This window comes from Artibeus jamaicensis, unplaced genomic scaffold, assembly GCF_021234435.1.
Source record: "Artibeus jamaicensis isolate MK-2021 breed Jamaican fruit bat unplaced genomic scaffold, CSHL_Jam_final contig_558, whole genome shotgun sequence".
NCBI lineage: Eukaryota > Metazoa > Chordata > Mammalia > Chiroptera > Phyllostomidae > Artibeus > Artibeus jamaicensis.
Window position 1 is genome coordinate 3,602,549 of NW_026521886.1, and position 12,493 is coordinate 3,615,041.

General features: G+C 44.2%; 1 protein-coding gene across 1 annotated transcript in view; it reads right to left on the reverse strand.

Moving 5' to 3' along the window:
- Positions 1 to 393: 393 nt before the first annotated feature.
- The window catches only part of EEFSEC (eukaryotic elongation factor, selenocysteine-tRNA specific), a 470,949-nt gene continuing 458,849 nt past the window's right edge, over positions 394 to 12,493 (reverse strand). The window contains exons 7-8 of the mRNA XM_053670299.1: positions 5,259 to 5,349; positions 394 to 2,827 (exon numbers count right to left, since the gene is read on the reverse strand). Coding sequence (XP_053526274.1) covers positions 5,306 to 5,349 — 44 coding nt within the window. The 3' untranslated portion in view covers positions 394 to 2,827; positions 5,259 to 5,305. The remainder of the gene's footprint in view (positions 2,828 to 5,258; positions 5,350 to 12,493) is intronic.

Consider the following 12,493-nt stretch of genomic DNA (forward strand, 5'->3'; position numbering starts at 1 on the left):
TAGGTGTGGGAGCTATACCAGTGAACGAAATAAAGCCCTTGAGGAGCTTACATTCTAAGCAAGAAGCACAATAACAACTCTACCTGGCCTCTGGCAAACTGTCCTACTTGCCTGGCCTACAATCTGCAGCCCAGAATCAAAATGTGGAGTCCAGAGCTGAAGCTCTACAACTTGTATCCCTGAATTTGGAAACCACAACCCAAAACACAGAGCACAAATCTTGTACCCCAAAAATTAGAGTTTGGAGCTCAGAATCCAGAATTTTTTTTAACTTTTTTTAAACTTTTTTTATTGATTATGCCATTACATTTGTTCTATTTCCCCTCCTCCACTCCCCTCCACCCTGCACACCCCTCCCCCACCATTCTCCCCCCTTTAGTTCATGAACACGTGTCTCAAGTTCTTTAGATTCTATATTTCCCCTACTATTCTTACCCTCCCCCTATCTATTTTCTATCTACTGTCTATGCTACTTATTTTCTGCACCTTCTCCCCCTTCTTCTTCTCCCACTCCCCTGTTGCTAACCCTCCATGTGATCTTCATTTCTGTGGTTCACTCCTGATCTAGCTGTCCTCTTAATTTGCTTTTGTTTTAGGTGTGGTTGTTAATAACTGTGAGTTTGCTGTCCTTTCACTGTTCATCTTTTTTATCTTCTTTTTCTTAGGTAAGTCCCTTTAACATTTCATATAGTAAAGGCTTGGTGATGATGAACTCCTTGAATTAGATCTTATCTGTGAAGCACTTTATCTGTCCTTCCATTCTAAATGAAAACTTTGCTGGGTAGAGCAATCTTGGTTGTAGGTCTTTGGTTTTCATGACTTGGAATACCTCTTTCCAGCCCCTTCTTGCCTATAAGGTCTCTTTTGAGAAATCTGCTGACAGTCTGATGGGAACTCCTTTGTAGGTGACTGTCCCCTTACCTCTTGCTGCTTCTAGAATTCTCTCTTTCATTTTAATCTTGGCTAATGTAATGATGATGTGCCTTGGTGTGTTCCTTCTTGGGTCCAACTTCTTTGGGACTCTCTGAGCTTCCTGTATTTCATGGAAGTCTATTTCCTTTGCCAGATTGGGGAAATTCTCCTTTATTATTTGTTCAAATAAGTGTTCCACTCGTGGGTGTTCCTCTTCCCCTTGTGGTACCCCTATAATTCTGATGTTGGAACGTTTAGAGATGTCCCGGAGGTTCCTAAGCCTCTCCTCATTTTTTTTTTTTTTGAATTCTTGTTTCTTCATCCTTTTCTGTTTGGTCATTTTTTTCCTCTTTCTGGTCCACTCCTTTGATTTGAGTCCCAGTTTCCTTTCCATTACTATTGATTTCCTGTGCATTTCCTTTCATTTCAATTAGTTTAGCCTTCATATATTCCTCTAATTTGTGACTATAATCAACCAGTTCTGTGAACATCCTGATCACCAGTGTTTTGAACTGTGCATCTGAAAGTTTGGCTATTTCTTCATCGCTTAGATTTATCGGCTCTGGGGCTCTGAGTTGTTCTTGAGCCATGTTTTGATCTGTTCATGCCTGTTACATACAAGGAGAGGCACCTTGGTGTTTATCGGGGCGGGGCCACCCAGGTAGCTGGTTTGTGATGCTGTATGTGGGGGCGGGGTCAGAGGGGGAACAATGGCGGTCCTCTCCACTTGCCCAGTCCGCCTCACTGGTGCCCTGCCTGCTTATCCAAGCACAAATGTGTGAGTCTGCTGCCCTGTGCCAGTCGCTGGGGCCTGCGAGATCTGTCTCAATGCTTGCCTCTTCACTAGTTTATCTGCATGCAAATGCGCGACCCACTGCAGACAGCCAGCAGTGCCTCTTCCCTGGGTTCCGCCCGTAGCTAGCCCGCACCTGGGATCCGTGCCCCAGCTGCCTGTGCACCGCCTGGATCTTTTTGCCCGACTGGCTCCGCTGTTGGTTTCACTCCTCTCACTGGTTTAGTTGAGTGGTCTGTTATTTCCGGACTCCGTATTCGATTTTCTGTGTAGTTTGGTTGTGTTTATTGTCGTTAAAACTTTGTTGTTTTTAGATTTGGTTGTGCGAGGACGAAAAGTGTTCCCACCTACGCCTCCATCTTGACGGAAGTCCAGGATCCAAAATTTCCATACAAGAACTGAGTCTAGGGCCCAGAACCTTGACCTCAGAATCTAGATCTCAGAATTTAGAATCCAGAACAGGGGCCCTAAGTATGGATCCCCAAATCTACAACCTAAAGGTTGGAGCTCAGAACTCAGAATTTAGTATCAAGCACATGGAGCCCAGTGCCTAGCATATGGCTCAGGACATAAAGGTCAGAATCCAGAGCTCAGTGTGAGCCCTAAGAGAAGCCTCTCCAGATTTTCTGTTATTCCTGAGTCTTACTGTCTTCCTTCAGCCAACCAAAATTTTTGAATCATGCAATTCCAAGCTCTGTCAAAGGTGCTGAGAAGCAGCCAACAGGAAACAAGCAGAGAAGTGGATTCCTTCTCTCTGCAGTGTCAGGTCCAAGACAGCAGGGACTGTGTCTGTGTTGTCATTATTGTATTCCCATTGGCTTTTTCAGGCTTTGTGGTAGGTGCTTTATAAATGTCTGTTGAACAGATTCATTATTTTTCCCACTAATGTTTATTGACCCTATTTTTTCTAGGCATTTGGGTTGAGGATAAAACACACTGAGATCTTCTCTGGTGAATCAGCTGTCTCTGGCGTCCAAGAAACTCTTGGAGGGTAGGGGCTGTTTCTGACAAAGAGCTTAGGGAAGGCTGTGGTGGGAATGCTGGGATAGTATTAAATGGAAAGGGGTGACTTCCAGGAGCAAGGAAAGGACACTTGCTTGGTTTTTTTTTCTTTTATTGACCCTAGAGAGAGGGGAAGGGAAGGAGAAAGAGATGAAAACATTGATGTGAGAGAGAAACTTCAGTCAGTTGCCTCTTGGGCCCCTATTGGGGACCAAATGTGAAACCCGGGCATGTGCCCTAACCAGGAATCTAACCAGAAACCTTTCAGTTTGCATGATGATGCCCAACCAACTAAGCCTCACTAGCCAGGGTGTACCTGACTATTTAGTAGGTGTTTTCAGCATTTCCTCCACCCTGTCCCCAACAAAGCAGAGACCCCACATATGGTGTCTTCTGTCCAGCTGGAGAAATTGAGGACCACTGGGTGCTGGAATGAGGAGGTCTCAGGCCCTGGGAGTGAGAAGAACAGGATCTCTCCCTACTGGCATTCAGGCTGGAGTTGGATGGGTCACTTGCAGACACTTCCTTCCACTGTTCCACTTGTCCCTCCCACAGAACCCCCACACTGTGGGGTTCTCTAGGGGGCCCTTTTGCTTCTTCTCCCTGCCTCTCCCCCGGGTCTGGCTGTGATTCAGGTTTTCACAGCTTTGAGGGGATGCTGGAATGGGCCTCCTTTCCTTGGAATTTAGGGATGAAGGGGACTTTTGTACACACACATTAGAGCACCTGACCACCTTCTCAGCATTATCCACTATGCCCTCTTCTCCATCTTACATTACCCAGCTTCATCTTCACCTGCTCTATAATACTATCTTCCTCCCTGCTCTCACCTCTAGCCTCAGGCTCATGCCCTGCAACCTGTCTCTTCTGCTATAGAGATTTTTTTAAATTAAAATAAAAAAAAATTAAGTTTATTGGAGTAACATTGGTTAAGTGATTATATACATTTCAAGTAAAGCACTGTATCATTGTGTGTTCATTACCCCAAATTTAGTCTCCTTCTGTCATCACATATTTGATCCCTTTCCCCCTCTCTAATCTCCCCCTACCTTCCTTTCCCTCTGATAATCCCCATACTATTGTTTGTGTCAATGATTTTTTTGTATGTGTTCGTTTGTTCGCTTTGTTATTTTTTGTTGCTTTCTTTGTTATATCACAGGGTTCTTTCTTAATCTTTTCATTTCAATTATGAAACATTTTAGATATCCAAAAATGTACCTACTAATATAACAGACAACATGGTACTATGCTGCATAACAAATAGCCAAAAACTGAACAGCTTAAAACCATACACATTTATTATTTCAGTCTCTGTGAGTCAGGAGCCCATGAAACATAATAAATAGCTACTAATATAACAACACCACAGTATCTGGGTCCTCACTTAGGGTCCTACAAGGCTATAGCCCCTTGCAGACCAAGGCTGGGCTCTCCCTTAGATTTCCTTGCAGCTATAAGATTCTTGGCAGCTTGGAGGGAGTCTTAAATAATGTTCTGCACTTGGGAATAACATCCCATTGCCTTTGTCACATTCTAGAGGCTATACCAAGTTACAGTGGGTTATACTCATCCTTCAGTGCCTAGTTGTAGTGGAGACAGAGAAACAGTCTTGGACCTCCCCAGCTGAAGCCAGTAGGGGTACCTTTAAAGACACTGCTCAAACAGAGCAAGGATGTGTGTATGTGTGTTTGTGCATGTGTGTTTGTCTGTACTGGTATGCACAAATGTATGGTGATATCAGTGTCACCATACACTGAGAATGCATGTGGAGGTGTGGGGTGTTTTGACTAACTTATCTAAAAGAAAAGCCCCATCACTCTGTAAGTCCTTTTTCTGCTTTATTTTCTCCATGGCACCTATCATTACCTGATATTATATTAAACATTCATTAGTTATCTGTTTCTTATATCTCCCCCACTAGATGTCAGCTCAATGAGGGAAAGGCCCTCTCTAGTGTGTTCACTGGCATATATATCTGCAATACTGAGAGGGTTGCCTGGCATGCAGCACAGGTGTAGAAAGCAGCTCAAGAAATGTGTGGGATGGAGAGATGGGTGAGTGGGTAGGTGGGTGGATAAATGGGTGGATAGATAAATGGATGAAAGAGTGGGTAAATTAGTTGGGTATATGGATGAATGGATGTCTACTGTTGTGAATGTATGCATACAGGCCTTTACTCTGAACACACTTCAGGTTTCTTTGTTCTATAATCTTTCCAGAAAGATCTAGGAAGCCCTATACCCCACAAGCTGCATAGACCCATTGGTATGTAAGGAAGCTCTTGGAATTGAATCCTTCTAGGGACTTAGGACCAGCTGTTGGAACTAGGATCAGAGTCCTGCCCAAGGTCACTCCATGCAGGGGTGATGGGCTGAGGACTAGGGTGCTGTGAGTGAGGAGGGGAGAATGGCTTCCCCAATAGGTTGGTGCACTTTGGAAGTTGTATGGGGGAGTTCCACAAATGATGCCTTTGCTCAAGCAGTAAAGCCCCACTTAAAACTAGATCTGAGTTTCCATAGACCACATGGATCTCTACCAAGAAGGATGTTACCTGGATCGAGATTGAGGAAATGATCCTGGAGATTCAGTGGGTAACCATCATCGCTGGCTAAGAGGGTTGAGCGGGAAGCATCCTGGAGGTACTAGGGAGAGAAAGCAGATCTGAGCCAGGTCTGTGTTGAGACCTGAGTTAAGGTTATCTAGTCACCTCTGGAGAAGGAGAAGGGTTGCCTTCCACTTTTATATCCCTGCCTGTCACCGAATATTCCCTGTCAATCCCACCTATTTAGTAACCCACCACTTGACCAGCTTTCCATATAAAGCTGGTCAGAGCTTCCCTCATTTGTCAGACTCTTTCTATCCATCTGTCCATACACCATTGTCAACATTATCACCATTATGCTAGCAAGTAAGCTGTCCTCACAGCAACCCCATGAGGAAAATAGTATTACTACCCCCATTTTATAAATGAGATGAGGAAATGGCACAGAGATCCTAAGTGACTTCACTAAGAACACACAGCTAATAAATAACAAAGCTCTCTGACAAGCTGAGCTGAGCTCTTAATCCCTTGATCTGTCTGTTCATCCATCCATCCACCCTCACTCATTCAGTCCCTTCACTCACCTATCACTGTCTATCCAGTGACCCCATCTATCCATTGCTGTCACCCATCCATCCTGAAGATAATGCAATTAGAGAACCAGGGGACCTGAGAGGAGAGAAGGCCGGAACTGCCCATCTGGCTGGGGGTAGGGAATGGGACTGTGGAGGTGGGGTGAGCTGCCCCAGGCTGGGCAGGGTTGCATGGGACTGGAGGGAATTAGCCCAGTGACTGCCAGGATCATCTAATTAAGAATGCTAGTGATAAGAAGATAGGAATCGGTGGTGGTTAGAATCATTTTAAAAAGCTACTCCATTAATTACAGAGACAGAGAGCAGCCTCTGGCTGCTCAGAATACCAATTTGTTGCCTAATTGGCCTCCTGTCAGTTTACCCTGGGACTGCTGTGTGGCCTTGGCTGTGCCTTGGCTTCTCTGGACCTCCCTGTGCATGGTTAGGCTCTGCCTGAGATCACCTTCCTGGTCACTCCTCTCTTCCCAGGTCCTGGCTCAGGAAGCTGGCTTCAGGGACATCAGAAATCAGAGGCCAGAGAGGCTAGGCTGGCTCCCCAGAGGGGAGGGAAACCTGAAAGTTTTACCACCCCATTTGCAAATGAGGACCTCGAAGCTCAGAGAGGGGAAGTGACCTCTCATCCTATGAGACAAGAATCTGGGGAATCTGCTCATCCCTACTCCTCCATCTCTTTGAAAGGGGAAATCCCCTCTACATCCTGCCACCAGGTTCCATTCCTTTCTTTATGGGGAGCTTGCTCCACACCCACCCCTGGGAAACTGGGAAGGCTTTCCATTTTCAGGGAACCTTTAGCAATGAAGAGCTGTGCCCTGGGACAGCTCTGACCAAGGGGATATGATGGGGTCTCCAGACCTGTCTCCATCCCAGCTGCCTCATACAGTTTCTCCCTAGGATGAGGCCTCAGGGTGAGTGTAGAACTTGGGCATGGAGTGGGTCAGGGAACCTGCTGAAGGACTCTGAAAAATCAGGGGCCAGAAAATTCCTTCTTGGGAGGACAATGGAGGTCAGCACCAGAGTCTCAGGCAAGGAGGAGAGGGGAGCCTGGGCAGGGGGAAGCATCTGAAGGATTCTTGGACATCTCATCATTCTGGGTTCCTTGTCCATTAACATTGCTGTAGCCACTCCCATATACACTGTCTCAATTATACTCTTATGGTACCTTCAGGCTTCACTTGTAGCAATGCTATTGTCATCAACCCCCTTACCAGTATCACATCACCCCATCACCATCACCATAAACATACCATCATCTCTACCACCATCATCACCACAATCACTATATCCATCACTATTGCTATGACCTCAATTGGTATCACCATCACATTGCTCATATTACTATTATCACATTATCACTCCCATTACTTCTTCCTCTCCTGCTTCTGACATCACCTTCATTACCTCCAGCACCTGCAACAAGTATCACCATTACTATGACCATCATTATGACCATTATTACCATTACTATCACTAGCATTACCACCATCACTATAATCACTATCACTTCTATCACTACTACAACTATCCCACCTCTGATAGAACACCATTATTACCACCATGTCTACCATCATTTTCACCACTTCTACTACCTGCTTCACTACTATCACTACCATTACCATGTCTACCTCAAATAGTATCCATATTACCACTGATCACCAATTCAACTACCACTGTCATCACTACTACCACCAGCATCACAACCTCACTGTCATCACCACCATCTTCATCTCAACCACTGTCACCATTAATATGACCATCATATTAATACCATTATCACCACAATTACTATTACTAGTAACTACTATTACTATTACCACACATTACTATCATTACTGCCATTTCCACCTCAACCAATACCGCTATTACTACCACCTTCCTCATTACTACCATCTTCATCTCTCTTACCACTACCACCATTATTATATCTACCTCAGCTGGAGTTATCATTACCTCTAGCTCTACCATGACCACTGTCATCACTCCAACACACCTCCAACACACCTCTGACTTCACATCATTATCACTACCTGCATTATTACCATTATCACCATTATGACTATGTAACAGGTATGAAGGCATTTAATAGTTTCCACAACCATTGGACAACCCAGAGGAATAAAGATCAGGGAAGCAAATCATTGCTGATGGTATCGGTCTGCAGCTCTAAGGCGAGTAGACCTCAACGACTCACCAGGAAGCTAGAAATCTCATGATATTCTGGGAAGCTACCCCTGAACATTTGAACCTCAGCTCTGAAGCAGAGGATTCTCAGCAGATTGTCCAGAAGCTGCTGTGAAACTCTGGGTTGTCATCTGCCTGCAATTTCTTTTACTTTTCCACTTTCCAAATCTTATCAATTGGCTAGCTCTAACCTGAAACAATATGGGTAAGAAGATTCTGGAAAATCTTCCAGAGTTCTCTACTATGCAGAGAAGATTATAGAAGAGGATGGTGGTAGTGCTGAGTTAGCAACAGAAAATATAGAACCCACACCTCCAATATCATTACCCTCACTAGCAGCACTATGGCTATAGCAGTCATTCCCACCAGTATATCATTCCCACCACTTTAAGCAACCCCACCATATTTCCATTTATATCACAGTTACTGCCACCTAAACCATTACCACACTTCAGCACTTACACTTCCATAACCAGCAGTACAACCACGATTTATACCAGGGCCATTATTACCACCGCCCATGTCATTCCCATTATAACCTGTAGCATAGTGCAATAGCATAGTGCAATATTGACAACATCCCTCTCCTCTCTAAGAGTATTGTGCCTCTCTAGTTGTTGCTTGAGATATGCAGAACCTTCCTAAAGGAGTGCCAATCCCTACTCCTTTGACAGTGGCTTTGACCATATGTCATGAGCAGAGTGGCAAACATCACATCCCAAAAGAAGTTTTAAGAGGCATCCCAAGTTTCTACCAGCTCTTACTTGTACTCTCTCTGCCATGAGGATAGTATGTTTCAGATTATAGCCACTTCTCCTCAGCCCAGGATCCAGAATGAGAAGGCATGTGAGTGGAGCCCCAGCAGCTGACCCATGGGTGCTAACAAGTAAAGTGGATAAGAACTAAATGTCTTGGACTTCCGCCAAGATGGAGGCGTAGGTGGAAACACTTTGCATCCTACCACAGCCAAATGTAAAAACAACAAAGTTTTAACAACAATAAACGCAACAAAACCACACAGGAAATTGACAATACAGAGTCCAAAAACAATGAACTCAGCTAAACCAGTGAGAGAGGCGAAGCCAGCAGTGGACCAAGTTGGGCAAAAAAGATCCCCAACCCAGGCGGTGCACAAGCAGCTGAGGGCGTGGATCCCAGGTGTGGGCTAGCTATGGGCGGACACAGGGAAGAGGTGCGGCTGGCTGTCTGCAGTGGGTCTCGCATTTGCATGCAGATAAACCACTGAAGAGGTGAGCATTGAGACCGCGTGGTGCAGGGCGGCGGGCTTGCACATTTGTGCTCAGATAAATAGGCGGCACGAGCGGCGAGGCAGAGTGGATGAGCGGAGAGGACTGCCTTGCTCCCTCTCTGACCCCGCCCCCACATACAGCATCACAAACCAGCTACCTGGGTGGCCCCACCCTGGTGAATACCTAAGGCTCCCCTCCTCATACTTAACAGGTGAAAACAGACCAAAACATGGCTCAAGAAGAACTCAAACCCCTGGAGCTGATAACTCTAAGCGACCAAGAAATTGCCAACCTATCAGATGTACAGTTCAAAACACTGGTGATCAGGATGCTCACACAACTGGTTGATTTTAGTCACAAATTAGAGGAATATATGAAGGCTAAACTAATTGAAATGAAGGGAAATGCACAGGAAACCAATAGTAATGGAAAGGAAACTGGGATTCAAATCAAGGGAGCAGACCAGAAGAAAGGAAAAAATGACCAAACAGAAAAATATGAAGAATCAAGAATTCAAAAAAATGAGGAGAGGCTTAGGAACCTCCAGGACATCTTTAAACGCTCCAACATCCAAATTATAGGGGTACCAGAAGGGGAAGAGGAACAGTCACGAGTGGAAACCTTATTTGAACAAATAATAAAAGAGAACTTCCCCATTCTGGCAAAGGAAATAGACTTCCAGGAAATCCAGGAAACTCAGAGAGTCCCAAAGAAGTTGGACCCAAGAAGGAACACACCAAGGCACATCATCATTACATTAGCCAAGATTAAAATGAAGAAGAGAATCCTAGAAGCAGCAAGAGAGAAGGGGACAGTCACCTACAAAGGAGTTCCCATCAGACTGTCAGCAGATTTCTCAAAAGAGACCTTATAGGCAAGAAGGGGCTGGAAAGAGGTATTCCAAGTCATGAAAACCAAAGACCTACAACCAAGATTGCTCTATCTAGCAAAGTTTTCATTTAGAATAGAAGGACAGATAAAGTGCTTCTCAGAGAAGACCAAATTCAAGGATTTCATCATCACCAAGCCCTTACTATATGAAATGTTAAAGGGACTTACCTAAGAAAAAGAAGATAAAAAAGATGAACAGTGAAAGGACAGCAAACTCACAGTTATCAACAACCACACCTAAAACAAAAGCAAATTAAGAGGACAGCTAGATCAGGAGTGAACCATAGAAATGAAGATCACATGGATGGTTAGCAACAGGGGAGTGGGAGATGGAGAAGGGAGGAGAAGGTACAGAAAATAAGTAGCATAGACAGTAGATAGAAAATAGATAGGGGGAGGGTAAGAATAGTAGGGGAAATATAGAATCTAAAGAACTTGAGACACGTGTTCATGAACTAAATGGGGGGATGGTGGAGGAGGGGTGTGCAGGGTGGAGGAGAATGGAGGGGGGAAATAGAACAAATGTAATAGCATAATCAATAAAATTTTAAAAAACACTAAAAAAAAGAACTAAATGTCTTATATAAGGCACTGAATGTGTGGGTTGTTACTGCAGCAAAGCTGTATCACATGCAGCTTCTACTACCTCACTGCCTTCATCAGCACCATTATCTACTTTACCAACTTCAGGATCACCATCACCACCAACAACCTCACCAACAGCTCCCCTAGTAGCCACTTCCATCACATTTCCATCATCGTTATCAACAAAACCTCTATCACCACTGGTTTCACAATTACCATCCCTTCCACTGTTACCATAAACCAACACTACCACTGTCACCATAAGTTACTGTCTCCACGATCACCCTCAGTCACTAGTGTCACCATCACCTCCACTAGCACCACTTTTGCCACTATTAGCTCCATTATCACTACCATAATTACTGTCCTGCCATCACCACTATCTTCACATCAATATTGCTACACTAAGTACTACTATCTTAATGATACTTTATCTGTCACCATGCATTCCCCACTTTGTCACTGTCCCCAGTCACCATAGTCAACAACAGCACCACTCTCAATGTTATTGTGATAGAGAATTGTGTAGGGTGGGTATTTTCCCCCAGCTCTAGTGAACAGGCCTGCCAAGAACAGGTTCTAGCTACAGTGGCAGAAATATAGTTTACAAAAATACAGAAATATTTTCATCTGTAGTTACACCCAGTGGAGTTATTCTGTCATTCATTTCCTCTAACAAGTGACATGAGTTATGTGTGTTAGCCAGTATGGGTGGTTAGATGTGGGGCACAGAGAGCAAGTCCTGCTTTTGTAAGGTATGCAGGGATGATAGCATTTATCTCTAGGTTGGGTTTGCAAAGTGCTTCCAGATTCTGCTTTCATTTCTCATGGCAGCTAAAATTGGTGAGCACATGCTGTCCCCTGATAGGTGCCAGGAACCTAGCACCAATGAGTACTGAAGGAAAAGAGAATGACGGAGAGTAGTAGTAAAGAGGGATGAAGACCAGAAACAGCCCTAAGCAGTGTAGCTTAGTTGGTTGAGTCTTGTCTGGCAATGTGAAAGGTTACCAGTCAGGGCATATGCCTAGGTTGTGGGTTCAGTCCCTGGTCAGGGTGCATATGAGAAGCAATTGATCAATTCTTCTCTCTCACATTGATGTTTCTCTCCCTCTCCTTATCCCTCCCTTCCCCTCTCTCTAAAAATAAATAAATAAAATCTTAAACTAGAGATAGAAAGAAGAGAAAAAAAGGAAGGCAGGAGGGAGGGACAAAGGAAGGGAGAGAGAGAAATGTTATCTCAGTTAAGACTCAGTGATCAAAACAGCTAAGTTTCTCACTGGAGTGGTTGGCAGTTTAGCATGTTCATCTTCACTGGAGATGAAGGTAGGAGTAGGTGCTAATCAGCAGTGTTAATTACTATTTCTAAAAATGTTCCAACATCAGAATAAGAATTTTAAAAATATAAATGCATAGTAACAATTGGTTACCTTATTTATCTTATTAGTTGCTACCACAACAAATTGTCACAAACTGGATGGCTTAAAAGAACAAAAATTTGTTCTCTCACAATTTTGGGGGTTAGAATTCCCAAATTAAGGGGTCATCAGTGCTGCAGTCCTTCCAGAGTCTTTGAAGGAGGATCCTTCCTTGCTACTTCCAGCTTCTGGTGACTGTGGCTTTCCTTACACTGCATCACTCCAGTTTCTGCTTCTATCATCATATTGTCGTCTCTCAGTGTGTCTCTTTGTGTATCTTTTATAAGGATACTTGTCATTGACTTTAGAACCAACTCAGATAATCAAGGATG